The 25,687-nt window shown below is 38.5% G+C and overlaps 1 protein-coding gene across 1 annotated transcript; it reads right to left on the reverse strand.

The window, feature by feature from the left end:
• Positions 1-7,999: 7,999 nt before the first annotated feature.
• LOC148815821 (cytosolic phospholipase A2 gamma-like) lies at positions 8,000-25,275 on the reverse strand. The gene is made up of 7 exons (XM_088904706.1): positions 25,141-25,275; positions 24,768-24,966; positions 24,242-24,350; positions 22,951-23,091; positions 21,900-21,964; positions 8,576-8,728; positions 8,000-8,188 (listed from the first exon to the last, which is right to left on the reverse strand). Exons 1-7 carry the CDS (start codon positions 25,230-25,232, stop codon positions 8,000-8,002), a joined length of 948 nt encoding a protein of 315 aa, XP_088760832.1. The 5' UTR covers positions 25,233-25,275.
• Between the last annotated feature and the right edge of the window lie 412 nt (positions 25,276-25,687).

Consider the following 25,687-nt stretch of genomic DNA (forward strand, 5'->3'; position numbering starts at 1 on the left):
CAATTATCATAATCCCGCCCCTTATGCAAAACCAAACCCTCCTCCCATCCCAGTTTATCCTCTTTATCATAAACAAAATCCACCTCAATTTTCAACATAAAGCATTACACAAAATCAATACCTCAACACTCCATACTCAACAACGATAATTCACAAACAACCAGAACATGTAACTCCACATTCCCAAATAGACCTAATTTCCATAGCCCCGCCCCTTATGCAAAACCAACATCCCTCCCCTGTTCTCTCTCTCCGCTGGCGTTTGTAATCGTTTTTATTTTTAAATAAATTTTAGCAAAGTCATGTATTTTAAAAATCTTAAGATTTCTATATGTATGTCTTTATTTAGTGGTTTCATTAGTGACAAAGGCTAAACTTTCTTGGAAAAATGTCTTTTATGTAAACCATGTTTGCTATTAATTCATTTAGGGCTAGAATATGTTCATTGTCTTCCAGTGAAAGAAGGGTTCCTTTCGCCGTAGTCAGGTTGACATTAGAAGCTTGCCACGCCCGGACTGTTACACCAACGCATTAGCATGTTAAAGCGATTTCACTGAGGAGCCTAGCTTTCTTAACTAGTAAGTACTGTACTTACTGGATTTTGGAGGGGGGGTGTCTTTCGCTGGAAATCTTGCCTCCTTCTACTTTGAAAATACCTGTGAAACCAGTTTAATTCGTCATACCCAGCACTCCCGCAGAGAGGGGGGTTGTACTTGCAGTGCATCGGTGCTTCGTTAATGTCTAAGCAGGAACACATCATTATATCTCATTTTGTATTTCTATAAAAAAAAATCGTTTGCCCAGCCTAACACTATTGTTGTTATTGTCTTTATCCTGTAAAGCGCTTTGAGGAGCCACCTTTAAAGGCGTCATATACAATAAAGTTCATTATTATTATTATTGTTAATTTGCTGGACAGAGAGGTGAACATTATTACGCAGAAGACAAAGATAGCGATTTACGTTGCATTGTGCATTGTGCTGCTGTAATACAGTTTTAAATAATTAAAAGTCTAAACAGTATCAGCTTTATTTATGGGTTTTAAATAAAGGCGATTTAAACGTGATTTAAATCAATATAAATGTTTATATTGTAACGCATAGGTGACTATTCATTGTTATTAAAATGACTTAAATTCGATCATGTTGTGATATTTATAAATATAAATTTGTTTGGTGCGGGGTCCGGAACCAGGGAACTATTTACATGGAAAACGGGCGTTTCCAAGTGCTTGTACAATCGATGGAAATGTTCAAATAAATGTGCAAAAGAAATAAACAAAATAATAATTTATTTCTTTATCATATTGGCTGGCTAATGTCCTCTCTTTGCTAGTTAGTGGCTGTGTTTCTGCGTTGGGTAGCAACGGGTGACTATGTTCTCAGGCAGAAGATGTAAACAGCTTAATTTTCGTGTTAAATAATTTTTTTTAAATTAAAATTCATTCTATACAGCAATCACATATTTGGGTACTGTTTCATAAAACTTTCATGCTTAAAATGTTTAGGGAGAAATGGAAGACAGGTGTGTATTTTTTCTTTAAACTACCAAGACCAGCCATACACAGTACAGTTTACATACATACAGTAATGTTTATGTTCCTAAATTAATATAGTTTATGACCTTCAGATGCGTTATGCTCCTCATCTTTTTATGCTCAGCTACTAAAATTTCCCTTTAGTGGTAAAATTTCATATAAATATTCAATACTAAGCGGATTAAAATGTTCTAGTAAAGAGTTTAAATGATTAAATCTTTTCACTACCGACCAACGCACCACGAGAGCCCCTGTCGATCATTTTGGCCAGCCAATCACTTACCGCGGTGGCTTTCCCGTACCGCAGGTTTGTACTGTGCATTTTGAATGGCTGCATCTGTAGCAAACCTGACACAGTAAGTCTCTCTCTTTTGATGTGGTTTTATCCTGGAATTGATTATAAAGATCATATAATCTGGTAAAGATCATAAATATTCATGATGAAATTAATAATTTAGATAGTAAGTCCAAAGTTACAGTAATTCAGCTGATGTTAAATGATTAAAGAATTTTGGGTTGGCAAAGGAATATCTTGCCTTGGTGTTTTCATTGAAGCAGCTACTAGAGGTGTTCACATTCTTAATCATTATACTTAGGATCCTGCATAACCAAGAGACACAAAATTCCTCCAACAATTTGTTCCACCACATTGAACTTTGGAGTCAAAATGGCTGATTTTCTGGCAGATAGACTGAGGATCCTAGAACAGTGTGAGATAAATCCAGACATCATTTAAAAATCTGAGGATAGAACAAAAAATGGTTCCAAGATAAAGATTTAGTGAATCTAGCTTGTGACAGAGGCAGAAGATTAATTTCAATTGTAATTTACAAGACGCTGCAGGCAGCGTGGAAACCAAACTACTTCACTGTGCACACCTGTTGGTGATTTAGGAGCTTGGTTTAGCCTGAGCCACCAGGAACTGTGCACAGCTCTATTTAAAAGAGAAATCCAATGCAAACATAAAAAGAGTCTGAACTGCAGTTCAGAATGTATTAGGACAAAACAAATAGTTATACTGTATATATTGGATAACTAACTGGGTATGATGGCATGATTAGTGCACAGATACTCACTACACAAGTGTTAGGTACGTACCATTTGCAGCAATCCTAAAGTAACAGTTAAGAGACATTTTTTTCTTATTTTAATGAGGTGGCTCTTAGGGGAGAACATGGGTATTAAGATATAGGGAAACTGTGGAAGTAATGCCTTTTATTAATCTAGTAAAATGTAAGGGGAGATTTAATGAAGTCCTCTTACTTTAGAAATGTTTTTTTAGAACCCTGTGGTTGTGGACCAGCAATAGTGAGTCTAAAAAAGTAAGTGTAGAAGGTCTTGCATGTGTATCAGCTGGTTCATCCCAGCTGTGGAGGTCTGCTCATGCCTCAGTAATGCTGCTGCCTCTCAGTGGTCTTACAGACCAGAGGAGACAGTGGACATGATTTAAGGCTTGAACAATATGTTGGTGCTTCTTGCTTGCATGAAACATCTTTACTGCATGCATGTAATTTTGTAAAAGCCTACAAATTTTCATTAATGGACATTTCTGTCCCCTCAGCTCTCACCAATGGATTGTTCCTCAAAGTACCACTAATAAGGACTGGAGGCACCCAGAGCTTCCACATAGTATAACTTGCTCCAAGATTTTCATATATACAGTATACAGTATATATGAGTAAAATTATTGTATCTGTCACTGTCTCTATTCCTCTTTCCTAGGTGAATTTAATTCTGCAAATGTTCAAAAGCAAAATGGAAAAAAATAGTAATGCGTGTAAAAAATAAATCCAATTTCAACATGGAATATATTCTTTTAATAAAGTAAGTTGACAAAAGTGAAAGAGACCATAACAGACATGAGTGCTTTTCCTCTATAGCAGACGTGGAAGGTTGGTTTTCTGGTAGAGTACACAAGGAAATGTGTAAATTTCTTACATTTCTTCACAAGTTACATGCATGTATCATGTTTACAGTGCAAACACTCATTGATCTCTTTTAGAAGTGCCGAACAAAGAAATTTGAAATGAAAACAGCTGTAAAAGAACAGGCAGTGAATTTCTGCTGCAGTGTTTTAGCTGCTGCCCAGAACACATGTGTTTTTACAGTTTACTTAAAATGTAACTGTATCTGTATGGTACAGTACATGTTGCTAGTTTGCTATACATTAGACAATATTAACAAACAAATAATACGTTCCAATCAATAATCATCACAGAGATCTTAGCTAGAAAGTCTTTGTGATTAAAGGAAGAAACTAACACAATAACTTCTGATACACCTTTTGTTGGTTCAGAAAAATTAAATCATGGATAATCTGCTGAAGTCAGTTTTCTTCAGTATTGTTACTTTTTTGCAGATACAAGAATCGTGCAAAAAATGATATAGAGTGAGCAATTTATTGTGATCCCAAACAGTCATAATCTTATTTTTGATTGAGCCCCCAGTTATTTCTGAATCTTCTTAAATTCCAATTCAACAAAGTCTAAAGCCTTCGGAACATGTTTGGCTTTAATCTATGTCTTGAAGAATCAAACGCACAGATGATGGGAACTGTGTGTAAAGCAGACCAGAAGGAGGCTGTGTTGGTGTTAGCTTGCAGTGAGCAGAGGACACTGGGAAGTATAAAATATTTATATCTTGGTGAACAGCTGAGTAATTGGAGTTGGGGATTTGTCCCATAATTTCAGAATGAACTTCTTTCACAAGGTTCCAATTTTTTGCCTTTGATGTTTTTTCTAAAAACATATATGCTCCATATACGATCAACCAACTAGTGGTTTAGCCAAAAACAAATATTTTCAGATTCAAATAATTCATATTAAAAATAAAATCCACCCTAATCTCTACTGTAAATGTATCATTTGAGGCATCAAGAGAACTATGCCTTTTAATATCTTTCCTATTTTTGTTTATATGCGTCAATACATTTCCAGAATGCTGTGTTGAAAAGAAGCCAGAGAGAAGTGTAAATATAAAGCAATGAAGATTCCTATTGAGTGCATGTCTACTGAACTGCTGATTTAAGAAAAACTTGGATTAAACATTTTCTTCAAAATGGCCACTTTTTGCATTGTAAATAGTTTTTATTGCTTTTTCTTCTTTCTTTCTGCTTCTACAGCGTTCTGCATTCCAGTGATAATCTTATCTTTGTTCTTTCTGACATTGTTCTTAGCTACTTCCAGGAGGTCATCAACCTCCTCTTCACTGTAGATGCCTTTTGCTGTTCTGTAGATATTCTTCAGTTCTTCAATTTTTTCATTACTTGAAAGAAGACAAATAAATTACAGTATTTTTATTTCAGGGCAGCGTGGTGGCACAGTTGTTAGCATTGCAGGTTTAATTACTGGAGTTTGTTTGTTCTCCCTGTGTTTACCTGCCCAGTGGGCAAAAGACGTATAATATACGTCTTTTAAACGCATACCTTAGACGTCTAAATGTGGTCTGCAATTCGTCTAGAATGAAATTCTAATATACGTCTAAAGTTATACGTCAATTATACGTCTATGTTTAGACGTTCATTATACATAAATGGTTGGAGTTCTATTATACGAATAAATTTAGAGGGCTATATACATATATGGTTGGAGTTCCGGATAACTTTAGAGGTCTATTATACGGATAACTTTAGAGGACTATTATACGTATATGGTTAGAGGTCTATTATACGGATAACTTTAGAGGTCTATTATACGTATATGGTTAGAGGTCTATTATACGGATAACTTCAGAGGTCTATTATACGTATATGGTTAGAGGTCTATTATACGGATAACATTAGAGGTCTATTATACATCAAAGATAGGTTTTATAGGTGTAGAAACAAGTAAACCAAGCCAATGATTTGGTTTAGAAATTTATTCTGAAAATACACATTCACACCTGAAAAACCAAATTCTGGTAACATCAATATACAGTATAGTAATGACAAACACAAACTAATTACATTAACACACTATCTAACTCAAAACCACATTTTGATTCAAATATAAATTTTAAAATGTACAACTTATATATTTCCAAAAAAAAAACAAATATTACAATGGAAGTTAAGACAATTTTTGTCCACCATTTGCAAACCCTGTCTAATTGTCCTAACAGGACCAGAAACCTATTATTTTCAGTGTCCAGATCTCCTGGCCCCCTGCCTTGCATATGCATTCTTCAAGTAACACATTGCGTGCTCCTTTATATCTTTTTCTTTCGATGTAGGGTGGGACTTCAGCACCGCAGCTAGGAGTTTGTTCCACCACCAATATTATAAATTATATAATATTACTACTCAAATAAATGATGGTTAATATCTTCTTGAGTATAATCTCAAAAATGAACCATTAAGGTTTACTAAGCTCAAAGCTGAAATAAACGGATAAAATTAGAGAAACGGCAAAACGATTTTGTGTAATCTTCCCCTTCACACTATTTTTATGTGCCATTTTTTGCTTATTAACATACTATTTTAATCAAAATAATATTAAGTAAGATCTGTATGTATTCAGATAGTATTATTATTATTATTTATACTTACTCGTCAAAAGAGGATTGCTGAGATATTCGCGGACTTCTTCTACGATTGAAAAACGTGGCCAAAATGGCGACCAACGAATACTAGCAATGCATTGTGGTATATAACCGGAAAATATGCTGGGTTAGATATTTTCTCAACGTATGCGTTTATTAATGTTGTCGATATTATGGTTGAAATTTAACATTGATAATACATCGCGGCTATGTGCCCCCTGCTATGTGCTGATGTGCAATTTTAACGCATACAGTTAGTAAGGATCGGTCACTGTTGTATGGTATTATATACAGTATAATGACATTATGGAATAGGATAGGGACAGGCCTGGCGTCACGGGGGGAGGGAGGAGTGTCGCCCCTTCAGTTTTGGGCAAAAGGATTTACTTAACTTAACTTGCGCCCTAAAAAAATAGTTGTACTTTGTCAATGGTCAGACAACACTAAATGACACTAACAGTCACTCGGACTGTTTGATGTGCACAGTGTACGAAGTAAATTATTTTCGCAGTAATTAATTTATTATATTTACTATATTTATTATACACGTGTAAATTAATTACTGCAAAAATAATTTACTTCGTACACTGTGCAGAGTGCCGTATACTCCTAGTTGCGGCACACACGATACATACAGTAAAAAGCCTCAGGCACTGTGTTAGATGTGTTTTCGACGTTATATATGCGTTTATTAATGTCGTCGATTTTACGGTTGCAATTCGACGTTGATTATACGTCGAGGCGACGTATATATACGTATAGCCGTATTTTCGCCGTGAATATACGTATATTCGACGAATCAATGCCCACTGGGTGGGTTTCCTCAGGGTGCTCCAGTTTTCTCCCACGTTTCAAAGACATACTCATAAGTCAATAGGTTAACTAATTGCTTAACCTAATTATTATAGTTTGCCTAACTTGTAGATTAAGTAAATTAATCATTATTTTCAATAATTATTTTAATTATTCAAAATATTTAAATATTTTTTAAATATAGCAAAACACCAAAAAATAACATTTAATTAACATTTAATAAATTAAACAGGATTTGAAACTAGCATAAAAAGTACGTTTTAAGGCCAGGTACAAATTTGGACCGATCTGTAACTTAGAATATGGGCTAGAGAAACAGAACACAAAGTGAGGTCTGCCAGGGGATGAGCCTCATTATGGGAAAGAGGCTGGAGTCCACAGTAGTGTATAGTACAGGGTGTAGGTATACTGTATAGAGATCTCAGTAAATTGATGCAGTCTGGAGTCAAAGAATTCAAGAGCTTAAAGGTGAGCAGAAGTATTTTCAGTTTTATTCTAAATTCACCGTAACATATTGTGGGGAAGCTAAAGTAGGGGAGATATGCTTCTGCGTTTTAATTTAATTTCCGATCTGAAAAAACACTGGCTTCTGTGTTAGACTGGAGAAACAAGCATGTACAAATAATATTACAAGAATGAAAAAGTAATCATCTCATATCATCATAATCATGAGCCTCATATATAGTAAATTAAGAGTGTCTTTTCAAGACAATTTAAGATTTTCCTGGCACGTGTCTCTGACGCAAAGATGGTCTGATCACAAATTGACCACTGTAGAGCTTTGCTTGTTGTTTTTTCACTAATGATTTTAACACTGTATACAAACGTCAGCTGCCAGCTACCAAAGCCTATACAGGTTAACTGGCACATGTGAATTTTTCCTGTACACATAGTATTGGACTGGTATTTGTATGGGGTGTAAACTGCCAGATTAGGCTCCAGCTCACTGTGAGAGTTGAAGGATAAAGCTGTGACTGAAAATGGATGGTTCGTTGACTGGTTTGTTTCCATGATCACATTACTTCTGTTGCTCTCCCTGCATTAGAAGACAGATGTTTCAGCTGACAGGTGACACATCGCCTAGCCTCTGGGCTCAGGTCAAACCTAATGACAAGGATAGTGGTTTGATTAAGGACTGGTTAACTTACTTTCACAGGAATCCTTATTGAAGAGGGGGAAGTGCATGACAGTGGGGGTGTTTTCACCCGGGAAGATGTAGCAGCTTGAGGGACAATTCTTCTCCTCCTCACTCACTGGTGGGATGGGTGGGAAGGGAATGTTGTTCTTCTCGCAGTATTTAGCCGCCTTAGTGACAGTCTGGGATATGAGTAGAGAGAGTAGTGGAGCAGAAGGGTTTGTGAAGGGGATGGGGCAAGAGTTAAGGTAAGAGAAGAGATGAAAAGGCACAGAGACAGGATGAACAGCTCTGTCTATCCTAAAGGTCTGTCGTGCTACAGACTACAGTGCCTTGTACTGCTTAATACTGTACTTTTCTATACCTTTTTATCTGTACTTAATACCTTCTTAAATACTACACATTGTTACTTTCAATCACTTCTATGGTCTTTTTGCTGTTTTTATCTATATATATTTTTTTTTCTTAGCAATGTTGCTTTTTGTTGTCATATGTTGTATGTTGCAGCACTTGTTGCATAAATGACTCCCCTGGGGATGAATAAAGTATTCTGAATTGAATTGAATTACCTCGAATGGGTCTGCAATGCCAAAGTCGAATGACAGAATGAGCTGCACTCCCCTGTCTGGCCTCAGGACCAGCGGGTACCCACAGTTAATGGCAAAACCAGCATCTTCCAAGTAGATCTTCTCATTATTTAACAGGTAGTCGGGAAGTGTGTTCTCTGGACAGGAGACAAAAGCAAAAATATTATGCTTTACTACTTGCATTCATAATCATTTAGTTCATAACACTTGTCTCTTGCTTTTTTTTCTGAGGAAACAATGTCATTTTCTAATTTTCAATCACAAAATGCTGTCTTCAGGATTTTCCACAGCATTTATGAATGTTTATTTTTGATCTCCACTGGCTGAACACTAACTAAACAATCTGGGTCTCTGACATGTTGGAAGATAAATGTTAATGTGATCTGCTTACATGCAGATAACATTGTTGTAATATGTTTTAATACTGAATGTAGGGGTGTTTGTTCATTGTTTATCACATTAACGTCAACAGCCCCTGCACTGCTAAAATAACCCATTACTTGTTGCTTTAGTACCTCAATATACTGTATTTTATTACATTGTTCTCTTTTTTTAGCTGCTCATATAATCTCACCATATTCAGGGTATTTGTACAGGAAGTTGTGCTTGGTTCCCCATATCCAGTCAAAAAGCAGATCGATGAGTTTATTTAAACAGTCTGATGAAATTCCCATTGAGGCAAACGTATCTAAGGGGATAGAAAGGAACAATAAGATACATAATGGCTATAATATTGCTCTATGGTAATTGCTACTTGTCTTCTCCATTAAATAGTTTACTTTAAGTTTCTTTGCACTTCATGTATTGTTGTGTTGTGTTCTTTGTGGAAAAACAATTCGTAGTCTGTTACCAGACTTTCTCTGCAACTTCTAATTCAAGTTACAATACTAACAAATTCAGATTGAAGGGGCCCAGATGACCAAAATGAATAGGAAAAGCAGTTCTTACAGATATAATTGAGCTCTCAATGCTGTTGGACTTATGCAGGGCTTTTGCCTGTATTTGACTGCCTTGAATGCGCTTCCCATAAATGTTTGAAGATTTACCTCATAGTGAAGAGAAAACCTCTGTGTACAATAAACAGTTTTCTCTCTTATTTTCTTAGTGTTTCTTAGATTAATTGATTATCTATACTTTTAACATACAGTGTTTAGTAAAGGTACCCCGTTCCAACAATGTCTCATTTTGCACATTTGCACATACACATTTTTAAAATAAATGTTTTTAATTTAAACAAATTTAAACAAACGCTTCAATTGAAATGTTTTGTATATCTGAAGAGTTAAATAGATAGCAAAAACTGCAAAGTAAAATCCAAAACTCAAATCCGATGATGGCATCAGATGGCATTTGACAAGTCACACAGTAGGTTGAATAGCTTCTGTCTGTGTGGAGCAGTAGTGCTTCAGAATTACTGGTAGTACTATTATTTCAGAATACATACACCTATTTCTGTGATTTTGTTCTGATCTCAGCCACCGGACATTGTAACTCTTTCAAAGTCTCTATTGGCCTCACATTGGCCTCCCTAACCATTGCTGGGCTGTTCAGTTTGGGTCCCTTCCTTTTCTTATTGATCATCTCATCTTCACATGGTTTAGTGTTTTGTAAGAATGCACTACCTGATCAGTACCTTGGAGAGACAGTTGTATTTATTATGACAAGCATTATAGCACACAGAGGCCAATCAACTAATTGTGTTGCTCGTTAATGTGATTTTGTACACCTATTTTAATTTAGGTTTGGCACAGTAAAGGGTTAGAATTCTAATAATGCAAATGTTATTTTCTGTTTTCATTTACATTATAAACTTTTACTTTGAATTTTTGGAGTAAACTGTGTACATAAATGTTAATTGTTACTTCAAAGTTTCATGACTGTAGGCTTTAAAGCAATAACTGTGATAGGGTCTGAAGACTTTTACAAGAGTATATTATTCTTGGACATTACCATCCTTTTACATTCTATTGTTAACACTGCTATCCTATAAAAACCTACTGACATTTATTCTTACAATTCCTCACACCCAAAGGCCTACAGAGACAATCTGCAGCAACAATCAAGATTTTCTGAATGAAAGTGAGCAAACGTGTGGCTTTCTGAAAACTTTGGTTTCCCAAAGTAAAAATAAAGCTAAATATGGAGTATGAGTAATTTCCGATTTTAAATTAAGTTAAGCGTGACCTTCCCTTTATAATTTCCATGGTGGCTGACTGTTTTTTTAATTACTCATCTAGTTTGGCTGTAATTATTTCTATAACTTATAGACTAAATATTAAAGACTAATTGTTCAGGACTTTCTAGGTACAACAACTCACCCTGAATGGTCTTATTCTTCACAAACGTTTTTGCTTCCTCTTTCAGAGTCTCATTAAATGCTGATATCAATGCTGCAATATAAAGGTTTTGTAATTTAATATCAAAAAGGAGTGGCACAGTGGTTAGCATTTCTGCCTGGTAATGCTGGGGCCCTGGGCTCAAATCCTGTGGTGCTATCTACATATAGCACACCCCAAAGTTGTGTGGGTCTCCAGCAGGTGCTGTGGATTCCTCCTTCTGTCTGTACTGGCAGGTTAATCAAACTGGTCCTGGTGTAAGTGTGTGTGTTTCTGTCTGAGTGTGCCCTGCTATGGACTGGTGCTCCATCCTGGGTGTATCCTGCCTTCCAACTGTTAAAAATGTTCCACCTCTGGCTCTCCCACAACCCCGCCCTGGGGAAAGTGGTTACAAAATGGATGGTTGGATGGTTTTCCAAAGTAAAAAAATCAATAAACCTAAATCTGAAGTATGAGCCAAAAAGAGAGAAAATGCTTTGAACAGCAATACACTTACTCAATGATTACCTTACTGAGAGAAAAAAAACAGAATGTGCAAAAGGGAATTTAAAAGTCTACACCACGATCCATCCACAATGCAGATTTTTAAAACCCCACCAATACTACCATTTATAAGGGACAGGAACCTATAAGAATATTTGATCCACACTGAGATTTTTTAAGAAGCCATACAATAAACAATGGTGGACCAGTCACAAATCCATTGATTTCATTACATAAATCAGATGCCATGAATCACAAATTGCATTTTACTAAACCTTGACATGCACAAAGAAATAGCTGACTGAATATTCTGTAAAAAAGACAACAACCTATACATATGCTGGAGAAACCATGAGACATTTAACTGAAAGCTTAGTGGAACAAATTTAAAGCACATCAATTAATAATGCTACCTTCCCAGCTGACTGGCACTCCAACAGTGATAATCGCACTGCTTAAGACATCTGTAGCTGTGGAGTGAGCCAGTGTCACAAAGCTAAAGAAGTTGGAGAAATGTTCTTCAAACTGGAGATCTTTGAACGTATTGGAATAAATATTATCATCATTCACAGATAGTTTAAACAATAACAAGCTTATACAATGCAGTAATTTAGTTAAACAAGACCATGACCTTGGTCTATACTTTCCAGTTCAACAACTCACCCGGAATAATTCCATCCAGCACACATAATGTAGCCTCATTTATTTTGTCCTTGATGAAATAGTTTAAAATCCATCCTGCAATATAAAGGTTTTGTAATTTAATATTGAAAAGAGGGTAGCACTTTGGTGCAGTGGTTAGCATTGTAGAGCTGTTAGCATTGCAGGGACAATTAAAGAAGCTCTCTGCATGGAGTTTGTAGGTTCCGCTCATGTTCACGTAGTGGTAGATTAATTGGTTTCAGGAAAAAATTAGCCACTGTGTAAACGTGTGTTACAGCTCCACATAATTCCTCTGCGGTCCCCTTAAGAGGGTCATCTTTATCGTTCCATGACTTACCGGTCGGGCATTAGAGTGGGCTACTGCCTTAGTTCAGCAAGATTCTGTTGTAATTTTGAATTTTTCACTAAATTTGATTTACGTGGTGCATACAATCTCATTCGTATCAGCAAGGGTGACGAATAGAAAACCACCTTCATTACAACCCATGAATACCTAGTTATGCCTTTTGTCTTGGTTAACGCCCCTGCTGTTTTTCAGAATTTTATGAATGAAGTTTTCCGGGATATCCTACAAGGATTTGTCTTAATCTATTTGGACGACATTTTAATTTTTACCAACCACTTTCAAGATCACATTGTTCACGTCCGAGAGGTACTTTCCTATCTTATCAAGAGCAAATTATATGCTAAAGTGGAGAAACTTATTTTTCATGTATCCATAGTCCACGTCTTAGGGTATGTTCTTTCGTCTCAAGGAATAGAAATGGATCCAAGCAAAATAGCTGCCATCAAAGACTGGCCATCACCAAAAAACCTGAAACAAAACCAGCGTTTTCTGGGTTTTGTGAATTTATTAGGGATTTCAGTTTGGTTGTTGCTCCCATAACTGCGCTTACCCTCAAGGGTCCGAAACAAGGCAAATGGACCCCTCAGGCAGAAACTGCATTTACCAGCCTTAAATATCTTTTTACAACAGCTCCTCTACTACGGCACCCAGATCCCTCTCTACCCTTTATTTTGGAGGTAGATGCATCAGTCTATGGAGTGGGGGCAGTTCTTTCTCAGCGCCACAGTCCAAAAGCAATTCTTCATCCCTGTGCTTATTTATCCAGGAGACTATCGCCTGCTGGGAATATTTACAATCTGCATAATGACTGAATCCCCGTCAAGCCAGATGTTCATTATTTTTCTCCCGTTTTTGTTACTTTAATACATATAACCCTGGCTCAAAGAACGTCAAGGCCAGCTTTATGACCCTGAACTCATCATCCCCCCGGATAGGTTTATAGCTGCTATTAGATGGTACATCGAAGAAGAGGTAAGATGTGCTCTGTCTGCCACCCAATTCCTCCACAATGTCCCTCTGACAAACTCCTCATTGTCAAACCGGTCCTCAATTGTCAATTGTCAAATCAGCAGTCCTCAATTGGGGTCACGACTCCCGCTTTGCTGGACACCCCGGAACCCTTGAAATTGTTTCCCATTATTTCTGGTAAAGAAGGATATGATGGGTTATGTTTGCGCAAACCCTGTGTTCAAATTCGCCATCAATTTTGCGTTTCCTTGGTTCCGCCATTTTGAAAAGCTTGCTAATGTTAATGTACAGAATTCAAGTTTCGAAGAGGGTAAAGAGGAGGAGAGGTGGTACAGATGCAGCCATTCAAAATGCGCGGTAAAAACCCGCGGTACAGTAACCTACCCACAAGCCACCGCAGGGCACCGGAGGGCACCGCGGTAAGTGATTGGCTGGCCAAAATGACCGACAGGGGCACTCGTGGTGCATTGGTTGGTAGTGCAAAGATTTAATCATTTAATGTCTTTACTGTGCACATTTTAATCCGCTTAGTTTTGAATATTTATATGGATTTTACCACTAAAGGGAAATTTTAGTAGCTGAGCATAAAAAGAAGAGGAGCATAACGCATCTGAAGGTCATAAACGATATTAATTTAGGAACATAAACATTACTGTATGTATGTAAACTGTACTGTGTATGGCTGGTCTTGGTAGTTTAAAGAAAAAATACACACCAGTCTTCCATTTCTCCCTAAACATTTTAAGCATGAAAGTTTTATGAAACGGTACCCAAATATGCGATTGCTGTATAGAATGAATTTTAATTTAAAAAAATTATTTAACACGAACATTAAGCTGTTTACATCTTCCGCCTGAGAACAGTCACCCGTTGCTACCCAATGCAGAAACACAGCCACTAACTAGCAAAGAGAGGACATTAGCTACCCAATATGATAAAGAAATAAATGATTATTTTGTTTATTTCTTTTGCACATTTATTTGAACATTTCCATCGATTGTACAAGCACTTGGAAACTGTCCAATCCCTAGTTCATCAGGCATTTTACCGGTCTGGCGCCGGTCTGTGTCTTCCAGGATATAATGCCAGCGAACTCTTGTTTTTATGTCCACTATAACAGACAATCTCCTTTGCTTTTAACCGAGCGTTTAATAATTTCCTAAAATGAAAATGATTTACTTTATTTCCCTCACGGGATCAATAAAAGTATCTATCATCTGTCTAAACTATGGGACAGAATTCTGGGGTCTCCCCATACCAGAGATTATGGTAGGGCTTCAGAATGGTGATTGGCTGACACCATCTGACACCCCTCTGATTGGAGAAAAAAGACGTGCTGGTTTGCTATACATACTGTACCAGGAAGAGGATTTCTTTCCATTCAAAACGTGTATTTTAAAAGTTTAAGAAGTAAAAACCTTACAGCGTACACAGATTTCTAAACTGATCAGGATCGTTATCTTTGTCTTATGCATAATAATGTTCACCGCTCTGTCCAGCAAATTAATAATAAACTTTATTTTATATAGCGTTTTAAACGAATAAGTAATTAGATTGCTCATAAACCTAATCACTTGCTTTTTCTTTTTATTTAGGCTCAGATTTCAACTATAGATCGTATTATTAATAACCATAATAACAACCAACCAACAAAAACAACCATATAAACATAATACCAACCAAAAACATAGATAACAACCACAATACAAAATCAAATATATCAAACCATTTTACTCTCGCAAAGTCCTCCGATTATCATAATCCCGCCCCTTATGCAAAACCAAACCTTCCTCACATCCCAGTTTATCCTATTTATCATAAACAAAATCCACCTCAATTTTCAACATAAAGCATTACACAAAATCAATACCTCAACACTCCATACTCAACAACGATAATTCACAAACAGCCAGAACATGTAACTACACATTCCCAAACAGACCTAATTTCCATAGCCCCGCCCCCTATGCAAAACCAACATCCCTCCCCTGTTCTCTCCCTCCCCTGGCGGTTGTAATTGTTTTTATTTTCAAAAAAATTTTAGCAAAGTCATGTATTTTAAAAATCTTAAGATTTTTATATTTATGTCTTCATTTAGTGGTTTCATTAGTGACAAAGGCTAAACTTTCTTGGAAAAATGTCTTTTATGTAAACCATGTTTGCTATTAATTCATTCAGGGCTAAAATATGTTCATTGTCTTCTAATGAAAGAAGGGTTCCTTTCGCCGTAGTCGGGTTGAAATTAGAAGCTTGCCACGCCCGGACTGTTACACCAACGCATTAGCATGTTAAAGCGATTTCATTGAGGAGCCTAGCCTTTAACTAGTAAGTACTGTACTTACTGGGTTTTTGAGGGGGGGGGGGAGGTGTCTTTCGCTGGAAATCTCGCCTCCTACTTTGAAAATACCCGTGAAACCGGTTCAATTCGTCACAGCCAGCACTCCTGCAGAGAGGGGGGTTGTACTTGGAGTGTATACAGTACACGCGTTATGCTCTTCGTTAATGTCTAAGCCGGAACATATCATTATATCTCATTTTGTATTTCTTAAAAAAAAATCGTTTTCCCAGCCTAACAGTATTGTTTTTAACCTGTAAAGCGCTTTGAGGAGCCACCTTTAAAGGCGCCATATACAATAAAGTTCATTATTATTACTATTGTAAATTTGCTGGACAGAGAGGTGAACATTATTACACAGAAGACAAAGATAGCAATTTACGTTGCATTGTGTATCGTGCTGCTTTAATACAGTTTTAAATAATTAAAAGTCTAAACAGTATCAGCTTTATTTATGGGTTTTAAATAAAGGTGATTTAAACGCGATTTAAATCAATATAAATGTTTATATTGTAACGCATAGGTGACTATTCATTGTTATTAAAATGACTTAAATTCGATCATGTTGTGATATTTAGAAATATAAATTTGTTTGGTGCGAGTGAGGTTTTATTTAATCTCTGACTCAGTGATGGCCTGGCATGGTGAGGTGCGCTGGCAGCTATGTGGTGTTACGCAGTGGTGGCCTGACACGGTGAGGTGCCCTGGCAGCTGTATGATGCAGTGGTGGCCTGGCACGGTGAGGTGCGCTTGCAGCTATGTGATGCAGTGGTGGCCTGGCACGGTGAGGTGCGCTGGCAGCTGTGTGATGCAGTGGTGGTCGGGTATGTAGAGGTGCACTGGCAGCTGTGTGTTGTGACGCAGTGGTGGCCTGGCACGGTGAGGTGCGCTGGCAGCTGTGTGATGCAGTGGTGGCCTGGCATGGTGAGGTGCGCTGACAGCTGTGTGGTGTGGCGCAGTTGTGGCCTGGCACGGTGAAGTGCGCTGGCAGCTGTGTGATGCAGTGGTGGCCGGGCACGGTGAGGTGCGCTGGCAGGTGGGTGACGCAGTGGTGGCCTGGCACCGTGAGGTGCGCTGGCAGCTGTGTGGTGTGACGCAGTGGTGGCCTGGCACGGTGAAGTGCGCTGGCAGCTGTGTGGTGTGACGCAGTGGTGGCCTGGCACGGTGAAGTGCGCTGGCAGCTGTGTGATGCAGTGGTGGTCGGGCACGGTGAGGTGCGCTGGCAGGTGGGTGATGCAGTGGTGGTCGGGTATGTAGAGGTGCGCTGGCAGCTGTGTGATGCAGTGGTGGCCTGGCATGGTGAGGTGCGCTGACAGCTGTGTGGTGTGGCGCAGTTGTGGCCTGGCACGGTGAAGTGCGCTGGCAGCTGTGTGATGCAGTGGTGGCCGGGCACGGTGAGGTGCGCTGGCAGGTGGGTGATGCAGTGGTGGCCTGGCACCGTGAGGTGCGCTGGCAGCTGTGTGGTGTGACGCAGTGGTGGCCTGGCACGGTGAAGTGCGCTGGCAGCTGTGTGGTGTGACGCAGTGGTGGCCTGGCACGGTGAAGTGCACTGGCAGCTGTGTGATGCAGTGGTGGCCGGGCACGGTGAGGTGCGCTGGCAGGTGGGTGATGCAGTGGTGGCCTGGCACCGTGAGGTGCGCTGGCAGCTGTGTGGTGTGACGCAGTGGTGGCCTGGTACGGTGAAGTGCGCTGGCAGCTGTGTGGTGTGACGCAGTGGTGGCCTGGTACGGTGAGGTTCGCTGGCAGCTGTGTGGTGTGACGCAGTGGTGGCCTGGCACGGTGAAGTGCGCTGGCAGCTGTGTGGTGTGACGCAGTGGTGGCCTGGTACGGTGAGGTGCGCTGGCAGCTGTGTGGTGTGACGCAGTGGTGGCCTGGCACGGTGAGGTGCGCTGGCATATAATGAATATATTCATGTGCATCCAACACACAGTTCAACGCTAGCAACTACACAAAATCTAAAATATGAGCTCTACTTGCCACTTACAATACCAACAGTACCAGCTAACTTTAGTAGTGACATTTTCATGGATCTTTTTAACAATAAAATTTACAACATCAGACTTCAGACACAATTAAACAGGCCTCAAAAAAGTCTGGTACAAACATTTTCAGCATTGTGAAACATGGTGAACATTTCCACCACTGCGTCACACCACACAGCTGCCAGCGCACCTCACCGTGCCAGGCCACCACTGCATCACCCAGCTGCCAGCGCACCTCACCGTGCCAGGCCACCACTGCATCACACAGCTGCCAGCGCACCTCACCGTGCCAGGCCACCACTGCGTCACAACACACAGCTGCCAGTGCACCTCTACATACCCGACCACCACTGCATCACACAGCTGCCAGCGCACCTCACCGTGCCAGGCCACCACTGCGTCACATAGCTGCAAGCGCACCTCACCGTGCCAGGCCACCACTGCATCATACAGCTGCCAGGGCACCTCACCGTGTCAGGCCACCACTGCGTCACACATATTTTAGCGCCATATATTTCATGGATATTATGGAATATAATGGATGGATATCTTTGTTATCTTTCTAGTTCACAGGTTTGCATGCATAATTTAATTTTGAAAGCCACTGAGACATCAGGTACTACTGTTGTATTTATGAAAAAGAAACAAAACAAAAAACATACTAACAACTGTGCCATCCTACTCCTTAGTTAATACATTTTATTATTCATAAACAGTTAACATTGTTAGCAAAATATTTAGAATTATATTTAACCCTATTTTTTCTTTAGTTTTGTATTTAACTTATTATATGATAGTCAGACTTAATGTATATTTGAACAATGAAAATATATTTTTACAAGATTTTACATTAAGCACTTAAAATTAATATGGTTAATAATAGTAAACTGTAACATGCTGGAACAAGATCGGTTAAACTGCGAAGAAAATGCTTTCAGAGAAAATGTTTCAGGTGTGAAGAACATAGATCTCCAATGCAATTTCAACCAAACCTGTTCCCACACACCCTGCCCTCACTACCATTAGAATATACACAAAGCACTCAAATCTTTCGAGCTAATGATCAGGTGACCCGAGAGAGAGCGAGAGAAACACCAAGGGGTGCGGAACCAGGGAACTATTTACATGGAAAACGGGCGATCTCCCCAGACTGTCCGCCCGTTTCACTGTTACCTGGATACCTCTTTATTTAGAACTCACTAACACTGATTTTTAGTTTAGAAGGATTCAAGTAGGGTTTTAGATGAAAGGCAGCGACCTTAATCAAGCCCAAATCATAATTGAACCCATTCAGAGCCTACATTACATTTTAGCGTTTCATTCTGAGCAGAAGACCCTCACACCTGAAGAAGGGGGAGGTGTTTTTCGCTGGAAATCTCGCCTGCTTCTACTTTACAACGGGAGTGCTGGCTGTGACGAATTAAACCGGTATTACAGGTTTCAATCACAGACCATGTGACATGGGAGTCAGGAAACTAACACAGCGCCACCAGATTTGATAACGCTATAAAAACGCTATAAAATAATGTGACTTGGCACAGAACAAGTTTACAGCACAGTACAATAATAAATGCTGACCATGACTTTAGAAGCATAAATTGCCTTACACTCAATTTAAACACAAGCTGTCTTTAGCCCTCTAAGCTGGTTCATACAGAAATGTAGAGATCCAGGCTCAGAACACACAGCTTCATTAGCGAATACATATGCAGGACAACTAGAGAAGACGTTTTACAGAGGATGGATTTTTAGAAACATCCCATCAGTGACATCACTGAAGTCAACTCCTAGGTACTGTAACTGTCGTGTGGATAGTTTCACAAGAATCAGACAAAGGTTTAAGCATCGCTTGTTCTAGATAAAACTGCAAAAAAAAAAACAACAACCCATAATGTACTTCTTTGCGGCTCTGTTTGCCCAAATCATATATTCACAACGTGAAATCTAGAAAATAATATTACGTAACCAAAATCCGCAATATGGAAACAGAACCTGTGTAATTGTTGATAGATGATGTACTCGTAACATTTTTTCAAGACGAACTACAACATTTAAAAAATGACTTGTATGTACTTGATATCTCTAATCAATCCACGGGTCCCAGCACAAAACGAAAGTAAAACGCATACCGTTTCGCGCTTCTTATTAGTTGCTCAAAAGTAATTTGACCGTATGAAATGCATAATATAAACCTAGAAACATATACGTGAGCAGTACTTAAGCACTGTAGTATCGGTGTTAAGACATACCTCTCAAATACTGTAAATCAAGTTAAAAATATCTCAAGACCGATTCTGGTCATAATGAAACCATGTTTCGTGTATGTTTTCTTTAAAGTACCGAGACCAGCCATATACTGTATGTTTATGTTCCAAAATTAATATCGTTTATGGCCTTCACACGCGTTGCAGTATGCTCCTATTCTTTTTATGCTCAGCTACTAAGATTTCCCTTCAGTGGTAAAATTAGATATGAATATTCAATACTTAAACGGGCACAGTTAAGACATTAAATATACATATACATACTGTATACAGTACAGTTTGCATACGGTAATATGTTTATGTTCCTAAATCAATCTCTTTTATGAGCATGTGAAAGGCATGGTGAATCACTGTACTTTGCATGATTGGAAACAAATGCGTGATTGCGAAATGCTGTGGTGTTACTTTTACAAAGACGGTCAATGAAAAAAAGAATGTTGACCAGGGCAATACTTTGAGTTTACACTTACAGCTTGTCCAAGGTCATTCATTATTAATACTATTAGTAATATCTTCGTTAAAGACTTTGATGGCCACAGCTCAAACATGAGAGGTTGAGCTTTATTAGCTCCACCTTGGGGAAATTCCGGATACTATTATTTTGCTTGTCGTATTATAGGAGAATTTACGGTAACTCGCGGTATTTACCGGTAGCTTGCGGTAGACTGCGTACAGCGTACCGCAAAATAATGCGGTATCGCCCGCGCATTTTGAATGGCTGCATCTGTAGCTATTCAGTTTTGAGATGTGATTTTACGTAATGGCAGCACCTAGTGTTAAAAATAGGAACTACATTTTTTCCTTAATATCATTTCAGAAACAGTGACGGGCCGCAATTGGCCCACGGGCCGTAGTTTGGACACCCTTGCTCTAGGGCGTCAGTAGCCGCCCCTTGGGGGGCATAATTCTTCTGCGGTCCCCCTTGTTCTGACAGTTAATCAATCACCTCACCGGTTTTGCACCACAACTCCGGCCTTATTTCTGGAAATTCCCGCTCTTCACTCACTGCTCAGTATTGGGTTTAACTTCTCCGTGCTGCCTGTGTATTTATTACTTTTTCTGGTTTCTGACTCACGCTTACGGCTTCTGGTTTTGGCTTTTGCGTTAGTTTACTGATTTTTGGTACTAGATGTTTCGGCTGGGATTTTCTACTACGACTTTTGGACTTCAATTTCTGGTTACGGCATTCGTGTTTCGCTATTGTTTTTTGTGCACTTGATTCTCTCGGATTGGACTCTCTATTACGATTTCTGGATTCCTGTTTCTGATTTGTCGTTTTGTCTCACTCTTCCTTTTAGCATAAGAACCCCCGCATCGGACTCTTGACTATGACTTGTGGATACCGGCTTCTGGTAATTATTCTTTCTTCCTCTGCAGTTTGTCCATTTTTTGTGTACTCCACAGAGGAACCTCTTAAATATTTTGCACATGCGTTCGTCAGAGCATAACAATGTGTGTGTTTTGTCCTGTGATGGACTGGTATCCTGTACCAGATGCATAGGAAGTAATTGCTATCAAATATGCAAATGTAATTACTGTTGCTGAATGTTTTGGACTGAAATAAGGATACATACTTTATCAAAGTCATAACTTAACATGTTACAATATGAATGTTTTTTAAGGGGCTTGGAATTATCATTATTTTTTATTTATACAACCTACATCTGGAATTGCTAAATGTTTTATACCTTGGCTCCTACTATTTAAGCAATAACTTCTGTACCACATGGGAGAGAATAACTTGGGCAATGTTGCTCTGATGTTCCTCATTTTACTCTTAAACAAGGGCCTAGCAGCAGATGTAACAATTAATGAATGTGTAAGAGGACTAAGTGTAAGAGAAAAGCATATGTACCCAGTAGCTGTAAAATGAATGAAAATTGAGACTGCAAATTGATAGAGCATAGATAGAGCTGCAAAAACAATACCCTGTAATAATTTAAAACAATACCTAGAATATAAGGTAAGTCAGCGAAGCAACTGCCACACAATCCTGAGGAAACAGAAAAGAGACAACAGTGATGGAAATTATTTGAAGTCACCTAATTTCAGCATGCAGACAATTTTATTAACTTGCTACCCAGGGTAAACACTCTGAACACTCTGGGAGTGCTGCTGACTTCATTGGTCAATATATTGTAAGTGTCTGAGTGGGGAGATGTGTGTGACACCAGAATAAGGCTCAGCACCAGAAACACTGTTTCTCTTTTTTTTTTTCAGTGTGGAATTAACCTTTGATTGTTGAAATACGTTACATTATATGCAAATGGTACTGGCAATTTCCCTTTCCCTTTTAGAATTGAATTAATTTGCATAATGTTTTGGTGAATTTGATATTTCACGTTCCTGGCCAAATTAAACCAAAATCTGTTCCTCTGCAGAAAAGTATTTAATCTAACAGAGGAGATCTGCATCTTACTTGACAACTTAAAATGACACCAAACAACAACAACACGTTTCCAGTTTGTAACAAAAAATAATAATTGATCGCTGTTATATGGCCCTTTTCATCCTAAAGACCCCCAAAGCACGATACAAGGGTAGATCCACTTCATGCATTTTGTCTGACTCTGAGGTGAAGCACCAATCCAGTGCTGGGACTAGAAGCCTAACTATACAGATCATGCAGAAATCAAAATCATCCAGAAGGGCAGTATTAATAAGTCTGCTAACAATTTCTTACCAAAGAGGAAATGTATTTATTTACACAATTTATTTAGGACTGTGATTAATAAGTTGAAGGAACACCATGTCAGGGAAAGGTACAAAGTATGTTGGTGTCTTTTAGCAAACAGAACAAGTGCTTGACACACTATGGTAGTGCCACCAACAGAAGTCCAAAATAGTTTAAAAACTAAAATATACAAATTCCCATATGTTGGCTTTAACAGCTTTTCTTTGGGTTTATCCCAGCCTGTGACATCCACTGGAGTTATTCTCCTCTTGGTTGTAATAACAGTGTAAAAAGGAAAAAAAGACCTTGCAAGTACAGCATGTCCATCTCATATTTGGGCTCCTCCACATTCCCTCCTGAAAAACGGCTCCCAAAGAATGGTGTTTCCACGAAGGCTCCATACCCAGAATACCCTGCTTCATGGCGGGTAATCTCAAACCACACCCCTGTGAGGGGAAGAGACACAGAGAAAAGGAGGAAGAGCAGAAGAAAAGTGAAGAGAGAAAAAGTACCAGAACTAGAAAAACTCCTTCATCCCTAAAACCCTAAAGCTTATCTCTAAACCTATTCTAAAGGCACTGAGGCCACTGTTGCATGCTTGTTTGTCTCATATAAATTGGTATTATTATTGTTACTTGATATTAATATTGATATTAATAATAACTTGATACTAATATTAATATTCTTGCTGTGTTCTTGTAATACGTTGACCGTCTTAACTTTTGTTTGTCAGGTAGATGAGTAGACATAGATTTTATAAGAACAGTGACACCCAGAGGGCCATGAAAAAACATGTAAATTATGGGAAATGGAAATATGCATGGCCCCTTTGAAGATTATGAATCTATAAGCCACAGAAACCCCTGGAAGACTGTAAAAGCAATTGGGGATTGGTTACAAATGACGTAAATAATCTCCTCAGGATTTTAGGAGAAGAAGCCACACCTATGTTTATCTTTTAGACTATGTAACATGAGACAAGGGAATGGTTTCAGAGTTTTTCCAGATTGAATGAATGTTTCCTGGGCAAGTTATTTTTTTAAAGAATCTTGAACTGGGTTGGACCTCAGACTAGTAAGGAACACAATCTGGTTTGAGGGAAAACGTAGACAAGGGAGCAGATCACAAAAATGAAAAAAATATATAAATTACTCAAAAAGTAAGGTCTTCATCTTCATGGTTGAACTTATCAGAGAATGATAGTAAGGTTAGTAAATAAGACCTTCATTTTTAAATACATTTTGGTAGTCTCTTTAATTTAAATTAAAACAAAATTAAATTACTTTGTACTGTTAATAGTTTAATAGTTAAACTCTAATTACCATTTCCTTAACTTTACCAGTAGCAGCTGGTAAAGACTGGCTGGTCTATAATTTTCCAGTTAAGATCAGGTGTTAGAAATGTGAAAATTTTACTAAAACATAACAAAAGGTTAATAAAACATAATAAAAGGTTTGGATCTTGATGCTTTCTGAGATATTCTTTAATTTTGGTAAGGTTTTATATATGTTATATTAAATACTGAATGTGTTTTTTTTATTTTGATAAGATTTATATTTTAATATATATATTCATTAATACAGTCATATATCTTACCTTTATTGTGTTCATCCTTTTGTCTCTGCTCCTTGTCCACAACTGCGAAGATGGGGTAAGGATTGTTCATTTCATCATCGGTTTTCTTAGAAAGAAACGCTTCATCCACCTGGAAAAAAGTATATTATAGTGATATTGCCCAGGGCTGGAGGGTCCCTGAGATCTTTAATGGATCTTCAGTTTTTTCAAATCTATATTCAGAACTTATCTCTTCCCTTTAGAAATAGATTGGAATCATTCCTGAACAGTAAATGGCATTGCATCAAATCAGGAAAAAAACTTTAATATTAAAGTTCCTTTATTTTTGTGTCTATTGCTCATGTGTTTTATTGTACACATCAATAGTACAGCATAAACAAATTGAAGTAAAAAAAATAACGTCACTTGAGAGCAAATTAATATTGTGAGAAAGTAATTATACCTTTCATGTAAATGCAGCAATTTACCGCATTCAATTGCAAACTTTACCCAGATGGGTTGGCGGACAGATAACTAGGAAGAGTGACAGACAGGAAGGACTGCTGACCTGCTTCACTATGCCGTGCACAACTGTGGTCGCAAAGACATCTGTGAAGAAAAAGTTCTCATCCTTTTCTGCCTCAATAATCCTGGCCAAAGCTTTTTGAAGGTTAAATGAACCAGTTGTGAGTCTTTGCACCATCTCTGTCTCTGCCTTCTCTACGTCAGAGGACCAGGTCTGGTTGTGGTACAAAGATGTCATACACCTGCATTCATACAAAAAACAAGAACAGAGACCAGGAGAAAAGTCAGAGCTCAATCCTTATGTCTTACAGAATTAGAGCACAAGTTCTGCTTCTTTATCTGAACCTGAATCATATTGATTCCACAGATGCACCTGGCACAAACCTGGACCTCAGAGCCCAGTGTCTCAGACTCACCAGGTGGATCCTGACACTCCACACAGGTACATGATGGTGTCCAGCAGGTTCTGAGCCCCCAGCTCAGTTAAAGTCCCCATGAGAGCCACCATGGCACGCAGACCCCCCCCCCCCAGAGCCCAGCACGGCGATAGGGGGGACACAGTCCTGATTGAGGAAAAAAGAAGCAAGAGAAAGAACATGATAAAAAGCCTTGAGCTAGTCTGACAGAGAGGAATTGGAGACCATTAAATAAATAGTGTTGATTCATGACAAATTGGTTAAGTTATCACAGCCTATGCCTCAACTCCACCATTCAACTCTTTCTCTCAAAGAGAACAGAGTGAAAAATCATATGAATTTAGCAGCCTATGATAGGGCTTCTGTAGGAAAATTGTGTAATTGGGTTTCTGTACACATTTAACTATACTGTATATCACATAACAGAGTGAATACAGACTGCAGAAATCTGACTCTGTCCTGGGGGTCATTACTCCTGACCTGGGTTGAGTGAATTTTAAACTGACACCTGCTGTTGTACATGACATCTCAGGAATAATCCTGATAC

Source organism: Atractosteus spatula, chromosome 24 (genome assembly GCF_055471065.1).
Source record: "Atractosteus spatula isolate fAtrSpa1 chromosome 24, fAtrSpa1.hap1, whole genome shotgun sequence".
NCBI classification, from domain to species: domain Eukaryota; kingdom Metazoa; phylum Chordata; class Actinopteri; order Semionotiformes; family Lepisosteidae; genus Atractosteus; species Atractosteus spatula.